The sequence below is a fragment of the Drosophila willistoni genome, chromosome 3R (genome assembly GCF_018902025.1).
Source record: "Drosophila willistoni isolate 14030-0811.24 chromosome 3R, UCI_dwil_1.1, whole genome shotgun sequence".
Classification (NCBI taxonomy): domain Eukaryota; kingdom Metazoa; phylum Arthropoda; class Insecta; order Diptera; family Drosophilidae; genus Drosophila; species Drosophila willistoni.
The window spans coordinates 26,182,925-26,208,947 of NC_061086.1; the positions used below are offsets into that span (position 1 = coordinate 26,182,925).

The window sequence follows — 26,023 nt, forward strand, 5'->3', positions numbered from 1 at the left end:
AATGTCTGTATACATACGTATTCTTTGGCAAAGTAGCAAAAATCTTGCCTAATTGTTAGACATATACAAAAGGAAAACGAAATAATAGAAGATATTGAAATATTACTGACCTCAATTCAAGTCGAAATCTGACAGTTATATGTCATTTGTTTTGTAAGAATTTGATTGGCGAAAAGTATAGAAATGCGAATGATGATTTATTGCCATTTGCTGTTTTAAGTCGATCTAAACAGTTAACGAATATTATTCAATCATAAACAATTCACTGTAATTAACCACTTCATTCGATGAATAGAAAACAAGTCATTTAATGCTTGTTATTGTAAAAGCGAAACATCCGTTTCCCTCCCAGAGCATCTACCCCCCACAACCCCTTTTTGAGTTAAGTCGATAAAGAAATCAATTCAATCAACAATTTCAACCAGAAATTGCTTTTAATCAAAATAAATTTGTCAAATGTATTGCGGAACGTGATGCAATAATAATAACCAACAGACAAATACAATATACTCTAACCCCAACACTGGGGGACTTGGACTTTGTCACATTTCCATTCTCTCTATCTTTATTGTTTAAAATTTTTAAGTCTGTAGGTCTCTCTGTATTTGTCTATGGTTATTCGAAATAGTTTAAAGGATTCTTAAGGATCGATAATGGTTAAACATGTTTAAAGAACTTGAGGCAATCAAAGGGGAAACTTGTTCGTAGTAACAGAAGGGACCAAATGCAGATGAGAAAGGCAAATTTAGGCCTTTACTTTATATATTTTTCAACAAACTTTACCATGTATGACCCAAACAAAATGTGGCATTAAAGATCATACAAATGATTTTATAAATTTTCAAATGTTTTCTAAAGACTTTTAATGCTAAGAATTCTAAATATTTTTACTCCATTCTCATCTCTAAAAGAGGAAATTATATTGGCAAAAATATGTATATTATCTTTAGTGCTTTACTAATTTTCTATTAAGTCCATTTCGGAGTTAATATAGTTCTGTAAGAGTATTAAAGCTTCGGTATGGAAATACCATAACATTTCTCTGGGGTTTTTTCCCAAATTTTCTTTTTACGAGCAGGGCACAAAGGCGTGAGATAGTTTTTTGTTTTGCTGTACAAGCTGTGACAGAGATTTAAACCAAAAATATAAAAAAAAATGTCATGATTTTCCCTTTTGTATTGGACAATAGGAAATAGTCGTTGGGAAATCAATGCGACTGGTTTGTCAAAGAGGTACAGGCGGTGGGAGGCGGGGAAGGTGGCAAAGTGGGGAGGCATTTCCATGTTTTCCAATAGCGCCAGGCGGTGCGGCATCACAAGCTGTTGTTGCATAAGCGCTGACAGCATTGACAATAGTTTCCATGTTGTTTTTGTTGTTATCGTTTATGAAATATTACAATGTCAAGTCAATTTTGACTCTTGCAATTGCAAATTATGCAAATTTATGACCATTGGTCAATCAGCCAATAGCCAACGACGACTTCTCGAGTGTGGGGTGGGACAAGGGCGGGGCGGGGCGGGGGTCTAGGTCAATGAACTGCAAGCTTACAATGAACACGCTAATACTTATTTACAGGGAATCTCATTTTTGGTAACGGTTATTTGCTGCTGCTGTTAACTTGTTGTTCAAACAAAGCTCAGTCTCCATAATTGCCACGCAATATCTTCACTTTCATTGCTCTGATATTTAAATATCATTTGTGCAAAAAAAATAATAAGAAACAGCAAATTTGCATGCCAGTTTCAACCAGGTGAAAGAGCTGGAACTGACGAATGGACGTTGAGGGGGCATAAATTCATTTTAAATTATATCTGATGATATTGTTGAGCACTTTCTATTTCAGTCGAAACGAGACAAAAGAATAGAATGGCAAAAATTGCTGCTTATCTCGCAGTGAAAGTGTGGCTTAAGCAAACATTTTCTTCTTCTTTAGCTTTTTTTTTGTTGTTGTATTTTTGGCAAGTTTGTTGTTTGAGTCTTTCGTTTGTGGCTGTTGCCATACGCACACATACACACCCATAAACATACACAGACACAGCCGGGAGGTCTCAATTTTTGTAAACGCCGCAGGCAGGAGATGCTGTAGAACCACTTTTCAATAAGCAAAGCCACCTACGTGTCGCTTGCAACTTGTTTTCCATACATCCATCCATAAAAAGAAACGAAACCAAGCAATATAGAGGCCCCGAACCCAACCCTTCCCCTCCTCATTACCCCATTGAATGAGAAATCTGATAAAATATAGTTCTCCGACGTATACTCTAACTGGAGTATATAGTGAAGGAGAGGAACTGAACTATTTCCGGATGTTTTTGCCATCTCCAGGAACTATTCGAAATTTTATCTACGATTATACTTGTATATACTAATAATTCTTATCCTTTATAAAGCCTTTACACCATAATTCTAGAGATAAACAGCCAAGGAGCCAAATATCTTTCCGACCATTAATGAATCTAAACTTGTTAAGGATCTCTTTTAGACAGTTGTTCAAAAAGGTCTAAGTGTGAACTTCGAGGAGTGAGTCTGTGAAATCTGTCAATTTGGGAGCTTTAGAAAAAAATACTCGCTATTGGGGGATGAAAGTTCTATAATTTCCTCCCCCAAGAATTCATCAAGGGCTTTCCCGATTTCATCTTTGTTATATCCTAAAAATACTCAGTTTTCTATAAATAAATTTCTCAAAACTTTACTAAACAAATCCTCCTAAGAGTTGTTACTGAAAATCAAATGATTCAATTGCTCACCAGTTGGAAATTGGAATAGGCCCATTTCGAAAAGACTTACACTACTTGATTTGACTTGACTACACAGAGAGACATAACTTTGTATAGCTTTTGAATTGAATTTCTTAATTCTGTAGAGTGCAAATGTTTCTGCACTCAATAAACTGTTCGGTGCCTTCCTTTTTTCAATCACAATTTATGGGGCTTTGGCATTATATGGGCGCCTATACATATATGTGCATGTTTCTTTGTATATGTATAGGTATATGTGTATGTATTGTGTGGCTATATCGCATGTACATAGTCTGAACTTGATCCACAGCATGCACAGCTGCGCTTTTGATGTCAAGGGAGTGCTCAAACACAAACCAACAACACACAGAGAACTCTCTGGGCTATGTTGGCCAAGTTATTAAAACTTTGTATTGAGTAGCTAGACAAGTCGGGAAGTGGTCGGTTGGTTGGATGGTTGGTTGGCTGGTTGGCTGGTTGGCTGGTTGGCTTGATGGTGATCGGTTGAGGCTTCAGCTTTGTTAATTTATTTTTACTGCCGCTTCAAACATGATGAAGTACTTGCAAGCGGCCAGAAATTAAGTTGCAGTCACAGCTCTGCCCCAAAGCTAAGTGGCAGGTACCTACAAACATACATACATACATACAGAAAAGTCTTCCCGGACTATGACTTTAACTTCAATGTTGAACTGCAACAATCCCGATCCATAAAGTATTTTTCGCTGCGGCGGCGCATGCGCAGCTAACGAGACGGGGGAACTCAAAAGCTGAAGCCCAGATTCAGGCTATATTGCTTTAGGCCCTGAAATGGGTATGGGTTGGGGTTGGGGGTTTGGGTTTGCGTTTGGGTTCTTTATTGTGTTCTCTTTCCTTTCAGCTCCCCTCTCTCTCTCTAAGTGTGTGTGTCTGTGTGCATGTTGCAGACTTGTTTCATAACTGGTCCACAATTCTTGGAATTGAAAGGAACAAAGGCTGGGTCTGATTTTGATTTTGACCGACAAACGTTGTCTGCGCTTGTTTGCCATTGCTGTTGACTCTCTCTCTCTCTCTCTCTGTCTCTGTCTCTTCTGCTCCCCCTCTGTCTCCAAGTTTCCCCTGGCTGCTGACTGTTTGCTCAGCCTGCATCTCAAACAGAAAACCAGAAGAAGAGGAAGAAAAAAAGGCAAAATGTACTTGAAATTGACTGAAAAGATACGAATATGCCGCACAGGCGCGTAGATTATAATAAGATAAAGGCAAAACCGACAAAAAAAAAAGACGAGAGACAAAGAAAAAGAAAAGGGTTATAGTCAGACAGTTCGTTGCCTGTTGCTGTTGTTGTTGGCGTGTGTTTAATGAAATGCTGAAAAAACAACAACAACAACAACAAACTCTTAAACACAGGTAAATGTAGCTGAGCAACTTAATTTTTATTGCGTCTGTTTTGTTTTGGGGCTAAGCCGCAACACCAAATCAAAAAAAAATCAAAAGCTCTTGCAATATGAGACGAGTGCCTGAAATTCTAGAAAGGATTGATAATTTGGTGTGACTACTTAACACGAAATCTAATTCGCATCAGGTAAACAGACAGAAAACGCCAAAAACCAATAATTAAGCCGGAAACCAAAATATAAATAACTCACAATTGTCTTTTTGTCGCTTTTTAGTTGGTTTACTAAAAGCAAAAAAACGATTCAATTAGTTTTTGAATTAAATAATATAGAAAAGTACTTAATGGCTTTGTAATTATATATTAAAAAGCAATTATTAGATAATTAAATGCAACATATTAAAGTTTTATTATTATTTCTTGAACTGTTGACTAATCATATATATTTCTCATATATTTTGTCGAGATGCTTTCTATTTCTAAAAACCGTTTCTTTTAATGATTATGTCAATATTAGCAGTTTTTTTGTAGAGTCATTCTCATATCGTCAAATGTAAACTAATCAAGTTTATATATAGAAAACTAGTTTTCTTTTAAATGTATTTTCTCCACACTTTTGCATAACTTTAGTACCTTTTAAAATAGTTTCCTCTTCTATTTAGAAATACCTACTGATGCCTAATCATACATAAGCTCTACTTTAAGTCTATAAAAATAGTTGTAGAGATTTGCTAATCCTTAAATTTCATCTCCTAGGGCTATTCTAGAATTCCAATCATTAAATTCAGTTCAAAACTAAATCTATGTGTCATCTCAAATTATTAATTAAGCACCAAAAATGTTGAAATATATTTATTTTTAGCCAAATTCATTAACCAAATTGGTCATGACCAAATTGGGTATGAACGAATCTCTAAATTTTAGACGAGAACCAAAAGATAGCGCCACAGTATATATTTGGCAAATCTGATTGTGAGAGTAAAGCACGGATCAACGATTGTTTTTTTGGGGTTTTTTTTTCGGTGGTTGGTGGTGAAGCAACTGAATTTCATGGAATGAGTCGAAGCATTTGACAAAACAAAAAGTTCACACAGCAGATAAAAATCAAGGCACATATATAGATACATATGTATATACACTTTGTAGATACATATGTATCTTTGTTGCTTTGATATTGTTCTTGTGCGTTGTTTCTGGCTGCTGCTGCTGTCTTCTAGTATTTATCGTCATACATAGTCTGTCACTTTTTTTAATTGTTTATGGCCTTGTTGGTGTGTTGTTTGGTCTTGTTGTTCTTCAGTTTTCTCCGCTTAAATGTCTATGTTGTTGTTGTTGTTGTTGTTGTTATTCTTGTTATTGTTTTATTCAGTTTTGTGACCATTTTCTCGTACCAGTCTGCGCGAGGGCGATCAACTTTGCTCATTTTTGTGATTACTTTTTTATGCTCTGCCTTCTCTTTCTCTCTCATTGGGGTTTTTTTTGCGTCAATTAAAATGAATTCTTATAAAAATAAATACACATATACATATATATATATTTATATATATGTATGTATTCAAAGCTAAAGTGGAGAAAAGCTTGTTCTTATTGTCGTGATGTCAAGTGCATATTAACCGGTTTATCACAAGAGTTCAAAATGAATAATAAAAGAAAGAAATTATAATATAGCCGCAATATTTATATACACTGTGTCAGTCAGGTTTAAAATATTTACTGATAAGAGTAAAAATTGAAATACTTTATATTACTGGCATACATATGCATATTACAGGAAACTAAATATGTAAGCTCAATGGCAATTTGTAGCTCGAAATTGAAGTTTTAAAGCGAAAATTTGATCTTATTTACATCGTATATACATTCTCCCTTGCTTTCCGATAAACTGAACTCAAAACCTCATTGATACTCTAAATAAATACTCTCCAACTGAGACTACTTTAACCTTATTACAAATAGGAAACGTTAGTTTTGTTAAACTTTATTGATAAATTGCAATCAAAATAAGAGATTATGAATTACTAATGGCAATCAAACTAATTACATATAATGAGATTTCTTCTACTCCATTAAACACTGGCGATATGACAATACTTTTCTCATACACTGTGTGCAATTGGCTAATTGCGCCATCTGATTTTTGCTTATTTCTCTGTGTGTGTTGTGTTGTATTTGCTCCACTTCCCGACTTCATTACAAGGTAATCAATTGTTAATTACATAAATTGGCAATTAGGAAAAACGAAAGCCTGTATCTTGGCTGTATGATTTATTCTTCAGTTACAATTGAGATGGCAATTACATGATTATGTTTTGTGAGTGGCATTCTGTGGGCGTGTTCCATTTAGCAGACAATTTTGCTTATGATTATAGGGTATTAATGTTTGGATAATTTGTTGAAATCGTAATTATGATAGGAGTAAATCCTCTTTGTCGGCTTTCCGAGCACAAATTAGACAAAGACGATTGGAAGACGGGGACAACTTTCACGCACGAAAGTTGGAATGTTTTCTTCTGTATTTTTTTTTTAAGACATTAAGAATTTCTCTTTCGCAATAATTGACTCCAAATCTCTTCAATTAAGCATTGCAAACCGGAGCTTTAACGAGAACCAGAAATAAATATCTATATGGAGGCCTCTTCATGTCTCCTCTGTCTCTCTGTCCTCTTGATTGTATGTACATTTTGTTTGTTTTTAGTTGATTTTACGAGTGTTTCTTGTTTTTGTTTGTTTTTTTTTTCTGCAAACGCGTTCCGGTTATCTGCTCCACTTTTCTGGATGCGGATGTGGCGCATGAAAATCCGCCAGTAAAACAAGTTCAGCTGACAATCAACATCACTTGACGAAGCCACCAGCCACTACGTATATGGCCATATAACTGGAACACACACCAGGCCCAGTTAAGAGAGCCCAAACCCAAATCGGTGACCTTACAATATCATCTTTGGCACGTACCCCACTGCATCATCATCACCATCATGATCATCATTGGTGGTCATTGTTGGCCATTGACACAACAAGTTTATTGTCTCTAAGCCATAAATAAAACTTCCATAGGCCGCCCAAACACACACACACTCAAACACACACACACACTGCACACTCTCTTGATGGGATTTTTTTAGTGGCACTTTGTCAATTCGGTTTTCGCCTTGACCAAATGCACATGACGATGGGGCCAAAATAGTGAGTTTTTGTTTGTTGTTGGCTTTGTGAGTACATTGGCAAAGTTCAATGCCATTTGCCATCTCTTGTGTAGCCAGCCATTGTCTACCTCTGCTTAATTTACTTCTCTTTACTTTGTTTCGCGAATAAATAAAATTGAAATATTGTTGATATTTTTAAGTTATGACACGAGTATAAAGAAAAAATACAAACAAAAACTAGCAAGTGCCAAAAAAATGTTATAAATATATTCTAATTGCACAATTTGCGATCAAAAGGGTAGGAAAAGTCATTTCAGTATATAAACTAGAGAAATTCTAAAAACTTAGAGAAGAAATTTCAGAACTCTAATTTTGTATTAAGTCCTCGTTTTGGAAATTGTCTGCCATAGTAAGTAGAAAAGGAAGATATACATAGGTTTTTTTATAACTAATTTAGAAGACCGATTTGTTGAGGATTTGTTTGAAAATTACTCAAAAAATAACTCGATTCAACATTTATTTTTAAAGGGAATGCAGGGAGGGAGCCTGGGCTAACTGAATACACTCTGAAATGCAAGTTCTTCGTATGATTTTTTACTTTTAAACACACAAATTTAAAGATAACTTAAACAAAGTTTTAGCCAACAAAATCATGTATTTTCTTTAATAACGACTTGTTTATAAGATGCCAACTAGAATAACACTTCGTTGTAAGCCATTGACTTCACCTTAAATACTCTTATATAACACCATTTTAAGCTAAGCCATTTTGCCTTCGATATAATGTAACATAATGATTATTATGTATTGTGTCATCGGGGTCTCTCTCTCCCTCTCTCTATGTGTGAGTTGAATTTTTTGCACTTTCAATTTATTATTTAGCACATTTGTTAATTAACACATGGTCTTCCCAAATGATGTCTACAAGCTGACCTCAATTCTTAAGAAATCCATTAAAAAGTGGAAACAGAAATCTTGTGTTAACTTTTCAAACGTCCCCCAAATCGTATATAAACGGAATGGAAAGTAAAACTTTTGCTTTGTCCCTTGCTTGTGCACATTTTGTGGTCGTCTGCACTTACATTGTTGGTTACCTTCATTCATTGAGCCGTTCAAGTATATATTTTAATGAGACCGAAAACAAAACAACAAATTCTGTTGTCCTTTATGTTTTGTTTGTGTTTTTTATGGGGGTTGGTCTAGGGTAGTCAGGGTGGAGGGTTTCAAGGTGAAACTTTTGTGAAATCAATCGATTGATTTGCATAGATTAACGAGAAGGTAAGAGGCAATGGCAAAAGGCCAACTGAGAGGGTAGCAAGTGCCAGTGACATGACCTGTGCCCACACTTGTGCGGTTTCCAGAAGACAGAGAGAGACTACCACAATAACAATAACAACAACAGCATTAATAAAGGTTTTTGACTACCTTTTGATCTTGTCATTAATAAAAATACATTGCTATACATATAGTTCAATCATTGAGTCATTCCCTGTTTAGCTGCACTGAGCCAATTTTTATTTTTAGTAGTCAGCTATAAAATATTTTCAATCATTTTTGGGGCAGATATTTTCACACGAAAAAAAGAGAATACGACAAAAAGTCACAGAAACAGAAACAATTGTGTGTTCATATTAATTTTCTAATACTGCAGCTGTCGCAGAACTGCATTTAGCTTAAATACAATATCAAAGGAAAAAAATGTCGCGGCACACGCGGCGGCTACGTAATGTGCTATTTTAAGATTAGAAAATAGTCTAGGACGACGCCTCGCAGAGAGAATAAATGAGAGAAACCGGGAATATTAGTATTTTTGTCTCATTATTGACAATAGTATGCGATTTATGCCACATAAATTAGCCGCACCGACAACATAAATTTTACAATTGGACGACGAGTAAAACGAAATCAGTTTAAAAAGCATAGAAATAATCAGAGACAAAAGAGACTAAACGGAACTGAATTGTTTAGCATTTGCCAAACTTGTTGAGTTAAGTCAAAATACAGTCAAAACTTAATAAATCTAAAAAGGGGGCAAATGTGAATATATATACAAATAAAGTATTATAAGGGGACAGATGAGACAAAGTGAATCGGGGCCTTTTTTGCGGCCAACTTTTTGTGGTTTTGCCAATTACTAACGATTTTCAGGGAGTTATTAATAAGATGATAAAGAGATTTTCTAGTTAACTTTATTTTCTGTTATTATAAAACTCAACAAAAACTTGGTAAATTGTATTGTTGTAAGGTGCAACAAACACTTTTTTCGCTTCATAGTGTTGTAATTCCCAACTGGTTTTAAGCTTAAACCATTGATCAACTTTTCGAAAAGCAAATTAAGACTTTTACTTCACTATATTTTTGGATAAACGTAAAATTTGTTTAATTAGCTTTAAGTAAGTAAATAATAAGTTATTTGTATTACGTTTAGTACACATTACTTTAAAAAAATAACTTTAAAATTGGTTTAAAGTGTGGGAAACTCCAAAGGCTTTGACAAAGATTTGTATTACGTTTAGTACACATTACTTTAAAAAAATAACTTTAAAATTGGTTTAAAGTGTGGGAAACTCCAAAGGCTTTGACAAAGATTGATAGTCAAATGGTTGACATTTAGTTAAACATTTCGTTTTCATTTAAATCTCTTTACTAGGCCTTCACTGTAGAATTTAAAGATTTCAAAGTTTTTATTTTCAATTTGGCGCCATGCCAAATTAGCAAAAACCGAATTAACACAGACGCTGGCGCTGCCTGGTTTGCCTGTTTTTATCTCGTTGATTTTCAATTTTCCACTATTTTCTCAACAAATAAATTTGCCCCCCTTTTTTTCCTGTTGTTGCCGCTTCACTTGTTTGTTCGGAAACAACACTGCGTATGAGCAATGTGTAGAGAATGGTGGAAAATGCCGCTGGCTTGGAAAATGTCTTGTGCTGCGGAAAAAATATTACCACAACCCCGTAAAATTGTCGTCAACATAGTCATCCGAAAACGAGAGATGGAGTTTTGGTGGTTGAGCTCAAGAAAAGCGACAACGTTGTTGAAGTTTTGTTGATTGCTCTGAATTCAACCCCGCCCAAAAGAATCAGACCAGACCAGGCCAGAAGTTTGCTAAGGAAATTCCCAAACAATAATGCGTTTTCCATTAATGGCGACAGCATTGTCATTATCATAGGCAGACGGCAAAATTTCTTCAGACCGTAATCTAAAAATTTGTGTCTGGCTCAAATTTTTGCCAAATTTCGTATACGACGTGTGGCCCTTAACGATTATGGGTTTTATCCACAGTCTTTGCCAGCCGATGGTAGGTTTTTATTCGACAATTTCAATTAATTAAAGTCCTGTCTGATTTATGTTCTCTATTAGTTAAATTAAAACGCAACACAATTTTCGCCCGATTTTTCGCAACACACACACACGAATTGAACAACAAAGTTTGCCATAAATGAAAATTGCAGTTTTTTCTGTCTGGACAGCTGTTGTAACTAACTGGATATAGCCCTCGACATGACATCTACTGAAATTGTTGGCACTTCGCTCCGTTTTTGGAGAATAAACAAATTGCCCACACATTCAGAATGGCTGAATGGCAGGAATAGCAGGATTCTGCTGACCTTTTGCCAATCAGATGCAAGCACAGTGGTTCAAACTGTCCTTTAAAGAGGAACTTTTGGTTAGAACTCTAGCATTTGACAACTTTAAAGGGAGAATGCCTTAAAAACGTAAAGAAATTTTGTTGTGAAGCTGAAAATATTCCTAGAGCTGGACAAAATTTGGATTATTTCCATATCTAAATTCAAGCTTATATGGAAATTTCTATCTAAAATTCGAGTCATAACTCTAATTCTAAATGGGGACTAGGTTTTGTTGGCTTTGTAAACCTCATTCAAAATCAATTGTACTTGAACCACTGTGAACTCTGTTTGACATTTTGGGCATTATTTGAATATTTTGGCTAAGGGTTCTTCGCCAGTGACTTTTAATGCATTGTCGCTGCTCTGAGCGGAGACTCGTGTCAGTCGGTGGTTCGCCAACGTCATCGCATTTCGCCTGTCTGGCTGACAACCCTGTGCTTGACATTGCACACACACAAACACACACACATACACCCACACATGCAGACTGCCTCGATCTGCATATTACGAGTAGTTGTTATATATCAACCCCTTTCAATTTTCCAACCATTTTGCGGTTTAACTCAATTTGCCACCGCAGTGAGTTCCAAAATTAAAATGCAAGCCTAAGGAAAGGAGGGAGTAGGACATCCCTACTCCTTGCCCCTTTCCACCTGCCTTGCCGACCAAAAAAAAAATGTTTGCTTTAGAAAATTAAGAGCTATAATTTGTCGTCATTTATCGAGCTGCAAAAATACGAAAAAAGAATTATCAGCACACATGTATACCATCTTTTGTTTATAAATAAACTTTGTGTGTGTTTATTTATTCATTCTCATTCTTCTTTATTTTCTATCTCTCTCGTTTTTTCCCCCTGGTATATGTAAACACAATTTTTTTTTTAGCTCGGACGCTGCTAATGTTGCCTTTTATAAGCGAAATGGCAGCGTGGGCAGCGTTCATACCCCAGACCCAGGGGCGACTCACCCAGTCTCCCCTCGCTCTCTGCTAATTTGCAATCTAGAGATAGAAGATACCTGGAAGATACCGCACCTTTTGCATAAACAACAACCACATACATATAATTAATGTTATTTGCCTCAATTTCGTGTCTCTCCCCTTGCCATTTGTCTCTCCCATTTCAAACGAAATTGATTAAAAGAAAAATTACCGCAGCAAAATTAAATTTAGACAAAATCATGATCGACAAGGAAACTGAATAAGAAAAAACATATGATTATATATCCAATACGTAAATGGATAAACAAGAGATATATGTATATATAATACCGGTACGAAACCGGAACACCAAATTGAATGAAACCAAAACCTGAAGCAAATGTCCAAAATGGAAGCAAAATAATTACCGAAATTGTATATAATAGAGTTTTATTGCGTAGAAATCTAAATCTTTATATATTCAAAACTATAGTTAAGAGAATCAAAATAAATTAATAAAACTTCATAAATTTCAACTGCTATAAATCTCACTTGGACCAATTTGGGCTTATCATATGTAAGGCCAAATCGAAAATGTATTAAGATTATGCAAAGAAATGTATTAATATTTTTGATTTACTCATTGATACTCATTGATTTCGATTACCTTTGAGTCACTTAAATTTCAATTTCTTATTGCAAAACGATTTGAAACTAGAATAGACCAGAATGATTGGGAAAAGGACAAGCAAAATGATGAAATTCTTGAGTTTCCCCTCAGTTTTATTTTGGGTCTTTTTGAAAACTGATAAATCATTCATCCCGCCCTTAAGTATTTAGGAATAGTTACTAACTATTTAGTAGTTTCACTTTTGTTTGGCATTTGGAATGACTGGCTTTATGAAATAATCAATCGACGTTTGAACCTTTTCCCAGAAAACTTGCTTATTTTTTGTGGTTTTTAACGAGAAATCATGAATGCAAGGCAGGGAAAGCACGTGGAAACTGCACTTGCTTCAGCAAGTGGCCCGCCGCCCCAAAAGTAAGCGGAAGTAATCATCGTCAACGTCATTGTCAGCTGGGTCATGCTGGGGCAAAGCCCCAAACACGCATTTCGCACACACAATGACGAGACGGAACGGCAAACAATTTGATGATGATGACGACGACGACGACTTTGGCCGTCGATGACGTTGCCATCGATAAAGGCACTCTGGTTAATAGTTCCGCCCTGAAGAAAAAAAGGAAAGTTGCAAGCAAACTCCAACTCCTCAGAAGTTCCGGCCAGCGGTATGCGGAACTGGCGCCACTGTCATTCCGTGGCATTATGTGGCAATTATGTGAGTAAACGTTGCTGGGCATTTTAGAAAAACCACCCCGGGTGTTTGTCGCCAGACATAGACACATAAACACACACCCCATCGTGGATGTCTAAAAGTTTCGCTTTTGGTGGGGTTGCCCCAATAGAAATTACAGTTGTTGGCCAAACTTATTTTCACATTTTTTGTAGTTGGCTGCGATTTGAGCACGCGACTCCAAACAGAAACTTGGCCTGGCCCGGCCTGGCCATTGGCAACATGTTTGTTGTCAACAAATATCAACTCTAATTTTTATGCTGCGTGGTAGTTGCTTAAATTTCGCAGCTGCATGGCACGATAGAAATCACCAAAAAACTAAAAAAAAACAGAGACTTGCCCCCACATACAACAACAAGTTACGGCAGTGACTAGCAGATAAAGATACAAAGAAATGTATCTACAAGTTGTGCCATGTCGACTCTTAAGCAACAGTCTACAAATGTGTGCGTGTGTGTGTGTGTGTGTTGAGTGTGTGTTTGTGCAATTTGTGCAGCTTTTTGTCGCAATGTCAAGAAACTTTTCAAACGTTTTAACGTTTTTTATGTGCAAAAAGAGAATTAAGGTATCAAAGAGCAGTTAATAGTTCTAGTTTTCTAAACTATCCAAAAACCAAGGAACTCGCATTCTAAGTAGCCATTTTTCGCCCCCTTGTGTATTACTACAATCTAACATTTAAATTAAAGCCTTAGGCGGCTATGTGTCTTAGCCCTTCTTTGTGGGTGTCATGTTGCGGTTTATAATCATGCCCGGATTTTGTGTGTGAGTCCAATTATGCATAAGGGGGAAAACTTTGTAGACACTTGAGAACTCTCTGGACACAGGTCAATGAAGCACAATTAAATGCCATACCATGTGGGGGCCCTTTCTTGCCCTTGGTCTGGCCATGACTCTCAAGTGTTGAGACCCTTTCAGTAATGGAGAAAATGTTTCCTTTTTTTTCGTATAACTTTGGCGCCGCCTTCGTTGCTGGCACTTGAATGGCATTAGAAGCGCTCTTGTTTTGTCTGTCTTGATAAAGAATTTTAATCAAGCCAAGCCATGTGCAATATGTACATACATATAAATGTGTCTATAGAGCGAAAGATATAGATATGCAATTGTATGTAGATTTGTTGGCTTGTTGGTTGGAAATGCTTTGAATTCATATCTTATCGGTCTTATCTGGCATACCAAGCAAGGCAGACGGCCTCTCAAGTCATAAAGATACTTTCAATTGAATTGATTGTAATTAATACAGCTGCGAGAACTATATATAGAGGGGGGAGAGAGAGAGAGAGAGAGACAGAGACAGGGTAAGTAACAGAGAGAACAAGAGGAAAAGCTAATCCCATTTGCAGCATCTCTCGGATTGTTGTTCATGGTCGCCCAGATTGAAATGTATCTCAAAGTTGTAGAACAACTCTTCATGGCATTTTAGCATGCTTTCTGCGGTTGAGATAAATAAACAAATATCGATATACAATAGATATCTTGGAATGGGTCGGGGGAAGCCACAGCAAAGCTGACATATGTGTGTGTGTATTAGTGTGCATGTGTGTGCTTGGAAAATCCACCCGGAAGCAGTCAAATTGCATTCGAATGCTTAAAACCCTAATGCGTTTTGTATTTCCCTTCTAATAGTTTTGTTGTTGTTGCTAAGGGGGCGGTGCCTTGAACAAGCTAAATGACACGAAGAGATACATTAAAACCAATTTCATATCCATTAGCCAAGTGTGCGGGTGGTTTTTTCGTTGGTCTCTCTTGGCGCCCTTAAGTGTTGTCAATTAATAACAAAACTCTTGGCGCATTTCATTCTTAGATTCTTGTCATGTCTCTTCTGATATGTCTAAGCCAAGACCCACTTTTCCTTCTGAGTGATAGAAGATAGAGAATGGTAAATACATTTCATGTCTTCAGGTTAGCGCCCTCTTAAATGTTTATCATTTTTCAAGCCATTCAACAATTTTTATTCAAGAATCTACCATTTAGTTAAAGTTTAGATGCCTAAAATTAGTAATTGAATAATAATCAAGTTATTTGCAGCACTCAAATGCCAATGTAGAACTAATTGTAACGTAACCTTTAAGACTTTAAGTACCTATTGAAAAGTCATTTGAATTACCATTCATAAAAGATAAGATAAGGCTGATTAGACTTTAAATTCCTTTAACATAGAGGTATTTTCTTTAGTTGAATGCATAACTAGTACAAACTCGATAGAATCTTTGAAATGGACTTATGTACGAGGTAAGTTTCCAAAGTCTACTTCTAGTCTTGACTTGAAATAATATCTTCGAATGTCTTTATCACGCTATATCCTAGAAACGCAACTGAACGATCTATTTGTTAGATACTTATTAAATCAACATTTACAAGCAGTTTTTCGACAAGTTATTTGCCATCTTCTTTACAGTCCAAAGTTCAAAACAAAACAAATCACCAGATAGAGTAAGTATCTCTAAAAAAAAAGAGTCAAGCTGTTGACTGCCCATCTTCAATTTATTCACCAAGAGGAGGAGAAGAGAAGAGAAGAAACTTCTGGCATCTTTCTTTACCCAGAATTTTATTTCTTATTTTTATTGCTGCTGCTCTGTGTCTGGACAGTAATTTGTTGCCTCTTTTTTTCTCATCTTAAATTTTTTTTCTTGTTATTATTATTATTATTATTGGTAGTTCACTAAATTGTTGTCAATTGACTTGGCGCAACTTTCAAGAGCATGTAAACTTTGCTCTTATTTTTCTGATCTAAATGGCTCTTCATTTTGTTGTTGGAAATGGCATAAAAAAGCATTTAATAAACAAAAATTTGTACGACGCAAAAAATGAATAAATGTAGCTATCTTCTTTGGTGCCAAACACAGAAAATCAAACAAATATATAATCTCATAAAATGGGCTATAACATGAGTTTGTTTATTTAGTTTGGTTTATTCTCCGACACGGTAAGGATATAAAACAGTAAAACACCATGTACAAAACGGAAATTCATTATACAGAAAATAAAATGAAAATCAAACAAATCTGAAACTGGGTCGTCATAATGTTCTGTCTCTCATTCTCTCTCCATGTCTCTTTCTCTTTTCAACATGTTGCTGACTTAATATATTGCCATGGATTCTATATATACCCCTGGCTAATGGGATATGCTATATTTTGAACGGAATGTTTAGGAAAGCTGAGTTTTAGTTCATTATGCTTTTCATTTTTTGCTATATAATATCATATTAACTAAGTTTTTATTGATAATTGATAAAACTTATTTATTGTTTTAAGGATATGTCTGCTTATTTTTTTAAAAATATCTTCTTCAATTGTTTGGTTGATCCTAAACTATTTTGTAGAATGTCTTTAAGCACTTTTTAAAATAATAAAAACATTTGAACAGTATTTTAATACTCTTTAGGGTATAAAAATTGCGATTAAGAAACATTTTTCATAGTAGAATCTTAGATTTCAATCAAACTTTATATTATAAAAGGAGACAAGAGAGAAGCCACAAAAGCTACTAAATTTAAAGAGCCTCCTTATATGTAGATATAAAAGGCCTTGATCCTGTCTCAATTGAGATCTACTTGAATTATAATACTGTTGTGGTCGAGTTTAAGCGCCAATCTAGTTGGGGTTTATCCCCCAAAGGATGAAACTTAGTTCATCCAAGAGATACTAGAAAGATCTTTAAAAGAATTTTTTAAAGGTACATGTTGAAATGTTTACCAGGGTAATGAATTGATGGTACAATCAAAATTAGTTTGGTTTCCCCTTTCCTCTTCTTCTATAGTCTCTCAGTATTCCTCTGTCTCGCTATCATATGTAAATTTGCTGTCAGCACCCGTAAATATGGAAATTTGTTTGACCCCTTCTGCTGCTTCTTCTTTATGTTTTGTTATTGTTGTTACTCGTGTTGTTGTTGTTGTTGTTAATGTTCTAATATTTTGTTCCCCTTTGGGTTAATAAACTTGTTGCCGCTTGGCTCACAAATAAACACTTCTATTGATTTACTACATGGCCAGGCCATAACAAAGGCATTTTTTGTTCTCTTTCCTTTTATTTATACTTATTATTCTCCCTCTCTGCCTCTATCTCTATCTCTTTCTGTGTTACGCATATTTACAAACCATTTAAGATGCTTAAGTAACCCAAAAGACGGCGGCAGCGGCAAAAAAAAAACAAGCAAAAATTATCTTTTTGAAGGGAAGCAAACACAATGACAATGACTTTTTGTTATTTTAGCATGTAACATTTTATTTATTTTGATTATATAGTTGGGTGTTTTTTTGATTAAATAACGTCAGTCCAATTATTAAACCCCAAAGGGGATGGTAAAGCACTTAGAATAAACAAAGTTTACCCTTGAAAAAGGTGTTGATCGAAGATAACTGAGTTAGGATATCCCCAGGTATTTTAAATTGGTGCTAAATTGGTAATAATCGAACCTGATTATGCTTATTATTGGAACAAAATGAATGGGAATGAAATAAAGCTAATGTCAGACCATGAAATTAATAGAAAAGTTGGGGGTCTTTTACCATTAATCATCTAAACAAATTAAATATTGACATCTTTTTGTCTATATCACTCATTTTTATTATAGATAATGTTCGATTTTTAAATTATCAACATTTTTTGAACTATCAAGCATCGATTATTGGATTTGAAAACTCAAAACTCAAATCACAAAAGAGTTTTAGTTTTATTTTTCGCAGTGTAACATAATTTTAAAGCGGCTTAATAATGAATTATTTGCTTTAGCCATTTATTTGGGTGTGTTTTTATTTTTTTTGTTTATATACATATATTTATTATGATATTGGATTCTCTTTTACTCACATGATTCAGACGTGCTGCAATTTTGGCATGCTCCTCCTGATAGGTTTTGCGTGCCTTTCGTTTGTCCTGTGAGAGATGTGTCAACTTTTCACAGACCACTTCAAGCTGTTCGGCATTCAGTTTGAACTGTTTGGCCTGTTGATCTAGCTCATCCATATATGAACGCCAGGATTTTGTCATTAGGCTACCTGTAAAATTCGATAAATAAGAGAGAAATGTAACTTAAACTTGCTCAAAACAGATTTAAAACTCAACACAAGTCAACTGAAGTGGACTGACTCATGCCAATTGTGTAGACGAGTGACTAATTTGTTTTGCCCAACTTTAACTTCAACTGAAATTTTCATGGTTTAAATGTATTCTTGAAAGAGTTTGTCTTGGCATTTTATATAACATGAAATTGTTTCCGTTTTTTAAATTTTTTTTGCTCGCTTCGTTAAGTTAGAAAACGTTGGTTTTTGGCCATATTCGTCGGGTGGCTCATTCATCGGATGGCAAGTTCATGGTCAAGGTGAAACGAAAATTTTAAACAATCAAAGAAAAATTGCATTGGCATTAGTTAAAATTTTGCGAAAAGTTTTGTGTGCAATTTCTCGTTACTCGTGTTTTGTTTATTCGACAACAAAAACAACGTGAAGATAACAAAACTGACACTGGAAATTATAGCAATTATATGTATGTATGTATGTAGCTCTATATAGTAAATTCCCTGCAGTACGCGTCTGCGGAGACTCTCCGTCGAGTTTGCGGGGACATGTCCGCTGTCTTGGGGGACATAGCGGCGACACGCTCATTTAAGTTGCGGCGACATTTAACATTAGATGACCTAGCAATAAGGACAATCGGGACAACTGAGCGACAACGTCGACGGTATGTCCGCGGATGGTTTTTCGAAAATGTTTTGAGGGACATTTGCAAAGAAATTTCCTCTGAACGTCGACGGTACGTCGGCAGGTCTTATTTGCGTTCGTGTCAGAGGACGTTCCAGCGACATTTGCTTTGAATGTCGACCGTTGATCGATGGATTTTCTTTGCATGCGCGTCAGAGGACGTTCCATCGACAATTGCGTTGAATGTCGACCGTTGATCGATGGATTTTCTTTGCATGCGCTTCAGAGGACGTTCCATCGACAATTGCGTTGAATGTCGATAGTGTTGTCCATACAAAAATAAAAAACAAAATACAAATGTTCTTTTGATTAATTTATTCATTTATTAAATTTTTATTTCACAGCAATTTATTATATTATATTTTTTATTTATATTTATTTATATATTTATTCTTAATTTTTAACTAATTTTATTTAATTACAATAAGCTGTTGATCCAGACAGACAGTCGGACAGACGGATTCGAACTCGTCTTGTCATGCAGATCAAGAATATATATACTCCATATGGTCGGAAACGTCTCCTTCTGTGCGTTACAAACATCTGATCAATTTTATAATACCCTCTGCAACATAAAAAATTAAAATTTGTCACTTCTATTGTTACAATTTATTTTCATTAAACTTCATTTGATTTATTTTGAAATCCATGCAAACTTACCTTTATAAATTTTTAATAATTTAAATATTTTCACTGTAATATTTGACAACTGTCTTGTACGCAATTCTAAATCAAATGCAAAGAGAAACGAAAATTACAAAGCGACGCGTGCCGAAATGGTAAATAAAAACAACAATGCAATGTCCCGTTTTAACTTTGTTCTTTTTGTCTTCCTTCTTGTCGCGTGCCGAAAACACAGAGTATGCTTGGCCATAACCGACGATGCAAGTAAAATTATGTAAAATTTACATATGTTTCGCATCAAAAGAACATGCTTATTTAATGATCAATTTATAAGTAACAAGTTATTGACAAATTATGTATATATAAAAATAATATGTATATGGTAATAATGTTCAAATTTTTCCCTCATCCATAAGTAACAAGGGTATGGAAAAGCCGTCATGAAAATAAATATTATTTGATGCTGCATTTTTCCTATTCTTGCCTTTTTTTTTTTTGTGTCAATTTTTTTCAAGAAATTGTGTTTGCTCAATTCTTTTCGAACGACGAAGTGTTTCGACGACCACATTGGATAGTTCGGGCACCGTCGGCTGGTCTTTGCTTGTCGACGCCGGCAGAATTAAATTCTGCCGACGGCGGTATAGTCGACGATGCGGCGACATTGTCGACCGGGGACATTTGGTACTGGAGGGTTGTTTATAGCTTGCGTGTGTGTGTGTGTGTGTGTAAGTATCTTTGCTTTGGCAAGAGGGCTGCACTTTGTCGACACTTTGATTAGCTTAGATGGCAGGTTGTAATGTAGTATCTTACAGATACAAACTTGCCAGAAACACACACACTCAGTCACACACACGCACACACACACAAACACACAGACGTATGTCATGCGGAGCCAAGTTGAGGCCAGTTGCAGAGGCCAAATGCAGATGGCCCACACCGACGAAGACGACGACGACGACCGGTAGTTGGAAAACAATTTGTTCTGTCTATCTGATAGTCTGTCTGGCATTCGTTTGTTAGTTTGAAGCTTCTGCAGATCCCCTTACGTCTCTGGTGATTATCTTAAATCGTTTGAAATAAACCTTCACGCGTATTATTCACTCTGGAAATGCGATCAAGTCACGCGATTTGGCCCTCTCAAAGTAACTGCTGCCAAAATTCACACCAAGAGAAAATCAAAAAAAAAATAAATACATACATACACACATATGTACATATGTACGACTTATGCCCAAAAACCCTTTTCCACTCTTTAAGCGGCTTATCATAGTAGACAAAAGGAAACATTTCAATCTCCATTGTTTTTATACTCATCAGGAAGCGCAAATCTTTACATAACTGAACTTTAACAATAATTATAATGACCATTAACCATTTGTGTATGTCTTGAACTAATTTAAATAAATATCCACAAGTTAAGTTAAATTATGCAGTTTAGTTCAGAGTTAAAGCCTAAATGTCTCGTATACACACCCTGTTAACATGGCTATTACTGGACCTTTGAGTTGATTGACCAGTTGGCGTCACAATGACAATCAAAATGCAACTGGGCGCCGCAAAAGTGAAAGCTTTTTGGCGCCTATCAACAAATGCATACATCTCGCATATATATGTGTATTTATATATACATACAAAGCCCTGATGCCTGATCTGACTAATGGTTTGGATAGGCCAGACTTTAAACCGATCTGACGACAATTCGCATGAGTAAGAAATAAACTTATCTGTAAGAAAAAGAAAGCATTTGCTGAGACTTTCATACCCTTTCTCAAAGAAAAACAAAACAAAACTTAAAAAATTCGCCAGAAATATCATTAACAATTAGGAAAATTTTACAGAATTTCCTTCTCAGAGTCATAAGTTGGAAAATGGCATAAGCATTTCTTATGTTCAGATTTCCTCAATTTAGGATGACGATTGACTTGGCAAATTACTATTTCAGTTTATTCTGTTTAACTCCAAAAAGTGAAACAAATTTTCAGAACTAAAAGCGATTTACGACATTAAATTTCTCTGAAATTCCAATTAACATTTTTACACAACTTTTATAAACCAAACTAGATACCAAAATTCTCACAAATTCTCATAATTCGAGACTTTTTGAATCTCTAACTCAGTCAATTTTGGTAGCATTTTTAAAATTCGCATCTTAAATTTAAAACCAGAGATAATTCATTTATTTATTTATTTATTTTTTATTTATAGTCTGAATTGAAACCATAGTTGCAAATTACGGACAATTCTTAAATCTAGCTATAGCTACTAGGCATTAAGCTATTTCATTAAAGTCAAGTTCTAATGGAAATTCTAGAATTACGTTTGATAACAAAAAACTAAGCAATAAAAATGCATTACCTGGAATTTGCGATTATAAACTCACTGAATAAGAATGCACTTGAAATCGGTGGATTGATAGTTTTCAGCTGACTATTTTTTATGGCATTGATAAAATGCCGTTTAATAGACGTTTTTCAGGTGAAAAAAACAACCCACATTTCTATCTCTATCTATATTTTCTTCTATCTCACTCAGGGCTATTGCACCGCAAATATCATTGACCAAACAATTGATTTTTCTCTATCTTATCAGCATTTTATGTTGTTTCAATTGCATTGTCTTGAGTATATTTATATATATTGCCGAATATAACTTCGATTCGCATTCTTACCTTGCATTTCATCAGCCCTATCGATCTTTAATCCCTGTTGAGCGACAGCTGTCAAACTAATTGCGTATTCCTTGTCGCATTTGGCCTTCATTTGTATGGATCGTTTCATGGTCTCCATGAGACGGAGTTCAGCATCCTGACGCACGATCAATGCCTCGTGTGCGGCTCGGCTTTGTAGGGCCGATGAGAAGCCCATTTCAGTAGTGTATTTTGGGTATTTTGGATGTTTTTATATATATATTTTTGTATGATTCACTACCAGACTTGGATCTCTTTCTCTCTCACTCTAAAATAACACATGAAATTTAAATTAAAACTTTTGGGTTACACAACACTTTTTGAAGGGGGTTGGGGGCGCGGCGAGAGGGACTGCAACATGTGGCAAACACTTGTTGCATCTCAACAAAAAACCGAAAAATTTATGACATTTGCATTTCCATTCTCGTTATGGCACTCACACACATACACTCACATACGATATTAATTATTTTTGTCACACACATTTTGTGGCTTACATTTAAATTTCTTTAACGAAAAGCAAAAAACAAAGAAAGAAAAAAAAACAGAAAATTATATGCTGCTAAGGCAAAAAAACTTTCACATGCGTTGACATTTTTGGTTTTTTGGTCGTTTATCCATTTGCTAATTACTCATGGTCCCGGCTTTTGATTAACGACATCATTAGAGTAGCTGGCAGATACTTTTTTCCGCTAATTAACGCATTTTCCTACCGCAAACCCAACTGACACTTCTTCTTCTTCTTCTCCTTCGTTGTTTCTAGACATTTGCATAATTAAATGCCATTAAAAATGTATTTTTTTTCTCTGGTTTTTGCTGTCAAATATATGTTTGTAGTGTTTTTTTTACTTCAGCAACAGTTGTCTTCAGTTGAACTTTTCACAAAAGATTTTCTTCCTCAAGTCAAATGCGGCGCAGTTGTTTTTTTTTTTTTGTTTTTGGTTGTTGCCTGTTTGTGCTAGCTGTTTTTCTTTTCAAAAGGAAAAACTTGTTTTTCCCGCTTGAGCACTGAGCGCGGGCAAACAAAAATAAACATTGCCCCAAAGTCGCCTCGTCTTGCGCACAGTCAATAAGGAAGCAAGAGGAGAGAAAACAAAACAAAACCAAAAACCAAAACAAGGTGTGCACGGCAAGTACGTGTATCTTACAGATACATACTCGTATATCTTCAGATGCACCAAGTAACCAGAACTTGATGTATTTCTCTTCTGTGTGCGTGTTTGTATAGATCGGAGTTACCCAGTCAAGTAAAGAAAGAAGGAAAAAAAAAGAAAAAAAACTGAACATAAACGGGTTAGCCAGCAGCCCCATAGTCCATCCTCTGGGCAAAACTTAAGAACAAGAACAAGATCAGCAGCTGCAACAGGCAACACGCACCGTTATAAAAATAAAGCCAAGTACAACAAATTTCCAAGTGCCATAAATCTTGAAAAAAGAAACCCATAAACTTAATTACTTTTCAATCTCAACTAATTGAATTCTCAGCACATATTTTTTGCTCTTTTTTTTCTTTTTTAGTTGTTCACTTTTTGATTATTTTGATTTTCTTTACCGCTTTCAAAAAAAAACAATTTCACTTTCAATTTGCTTCAATCAAGTCAGCAAATCTTTGCAGACTCATTATTATATATAGATCGTTATCGGATTTTATCTCTTTTTTTATTTTGGTTTTCAATGCTTTATCAGGTATCGCGAAATGAGATATTTCAAATTTTTATGCTTGAACTTCACATGGCCGGATAGATTGTTAAAAGGCGGCAGCAGCAGCAGCCGTCGGACGAGAAAAGTTGCAGATACAGATACAAATCGAATGGCCCGAACCGTTCGCCTCGAGTGCTCAATGTAAACTAGTGATGTAAAATAAACAGCGATGTATCGAACTTCCAATGCGATGTATCATCACTAAAAACAAAGCAAAAAACAAACGCAGTTTTGTTCGAACCACCCGAAACCACCCGAAGCCTTGTCAAACCCTCCGAACCAAAACAAACTCGAGCCACTGAATCGAACATCGAACAAAAGAGTCGAACATTGAACACATACAAACGTAAACCCAACAAACATTTTCAGAGGCAAACAACAATAAGATACTTTTGCTTGAAATACTTTTGAATAGAGAAACTTTAGCTTGAGCTACTTTTGATTAGAGAATCTTTCAATACATTGACTACAGATTATGTTAACTTATTGGCTACTGTTAGTGCTAACTTTGAGATACTTTAATTTCCATTAAAGGAACGATACGACACTTCGAAAAATATTAAGTTTTAATGTCACTACAAAAAGTTGATCTATAAAATTTCAGTAAAGATCATAAGACAGTTTTCGGTGTTCCCGGGGGAAAGGGAAAATGTCAAATTTTATACACAAAACCAATATATTATTTTAAAAAATAGTCAAATTTTAAAAATCAAAGAACGAAGAATTTCCCTACAAAAACAAAAGGTAGAGCCGCCACTGCTTTAATTCAGTTTCAAAATTGATAAACATTTTGCATATTTGGCCCCAATGTGAGCATTGAAAGTTTTTAAAAGAGAATACATTAAAGAAAATTTTCGAACTTTGTATATATAATTTGCGATATTTATTTATCTTCAGATTATCTCTTCGATGTTGGCGCTATAACTTATGATGACACAAAGATTAGGCGGACTTTTCCTAGACAAAGAAAATCTATTTAAAAATTTCTGCCCAACGATAACGAAAACTGTAATTACTTTAATTTACCAAGAACAAACTCAATTAAAGGTGTCTCAGTATCGTGTATCAGAAGGTTTTAAACTATTCTGTGACTTTCCGGACTATTAATTATCAATGTGCAGCAAATGTTTTATCAATTTCGTATACGATTTCCGTTTTGTTCTTTTGACAGCTGCCGAGCACAAAAAAAAACCCCTGACTACGAGCAGCGACCTCCACCCACAACCCTCACCCGAAAACAAAGACCCGAATGTAACCAAAACAAAAGCTATGATAAATGTTATGCAGGACCAGAGCCAACCCTTGAATTGACCACTGCCCTCCCACCATTCCTCTCCCACTCCCACCTTCCTTACTACCGATTGGATGTACCATAGCAACGATAACTGTAAAATGCATTTTCGCTCATCAAATGCAGTCGAGGCAATAAATTCATTAATAAATGGGTGGAAAAGTGAAAAGCGCAGTGCGTTGGCTCCTGACGCTTCAGGACGCTCTTTGTTAGTCCTTGGGGCGCATAATGCAAATGTTGTAGTGGCCCTCCTCCGCCCCGATTCCTTTTAACGTTTCAGGCATAATGGATATTGAAATCGCATCGAGGGAAAACTCGGTGTGGGAAATTGTTGTTTGTGCGGATTAATGCTGCACCCACTTCCACACTTTTCCTCTTGACTCTGGACCATGGTGATTTGATTGCCGGTAGATGCGGTCGTGGACACTGCGTCAGACAGGACAAGGGCAAACAGGCAACAGGCTGTCCTTTCTCCGTCTCTATCTCTCTCTTTCTTTCTGAGTGTCCTCTCTATGTCCTTTTTTTCTTTGTTTGGCAAACAGCAGCCATTCATCTGAGTTTCCTTTCTTTCTTTGTGTATTTTTTGTTTCTTTTGGCTTTTCCAGGATATTTGTCTTTATGTGGGTGTATGTGTGTGTGTATGTTTATTTTTATTAGGACTCAGACACAAATACACCTCATAAAGTATTTAGTTTTTCGGCGTCACCAATGCGCGGCGGCACTTTAGGACCCGTCTGTGTGACGTGGGAAAACCTTTTGCATCTATATCTAGAATCTTGGATGTTTGTACCTATATTTATTAAAAATGTTCAAATTTGAAATTTAAATTTAAAGTAAAAAGCATGAAGATACATTGAGGGATGCATTAAGT

The 26,023-nt window shown here is 35.6% G+C and overlaps 1 protein-coding gene across 3 annotated transcripts in view; it reads right to left on the bottom strand.

Moving 5' to 3' along the window:
• LOC6647951 (tyrosine-protein kinase Fer) overlaps window positions 1-24,005 on the bottom strand; it is a 32,681-nt gene extending 8,676 nt beyond the window's left edge. The window contains exons 1-3 of one of the 3 annotated variants that reach the window (XM_002069781.4): window positions 23,713-24,005; window positions 22,143-22,428; window positions 17,961-18,148 (exon numbers count right to left, since the gene is read on the bottom strand). In XM_002069781.4, the coding sequence (XP_002069817.1) occupies window positions 17,961-18,148; window positions 22,143-22,338 (384 nt within the window). In that variant the 5' untranslated portion in view covers window positions 22,339-22,428; window positions 23,713-24,005. The remainder of the gene's footprint in view (window positions 1-17,960; window positions 18,149-22,142; window positions 22,429-23,712) is intronic. The other 2 variants (XM_015177379.3, XM_015177380.3) reach the window with 2 other exon arrangements.
• Window positions 24,006-26,023: the final 2,018 nt, after the last annotated feature.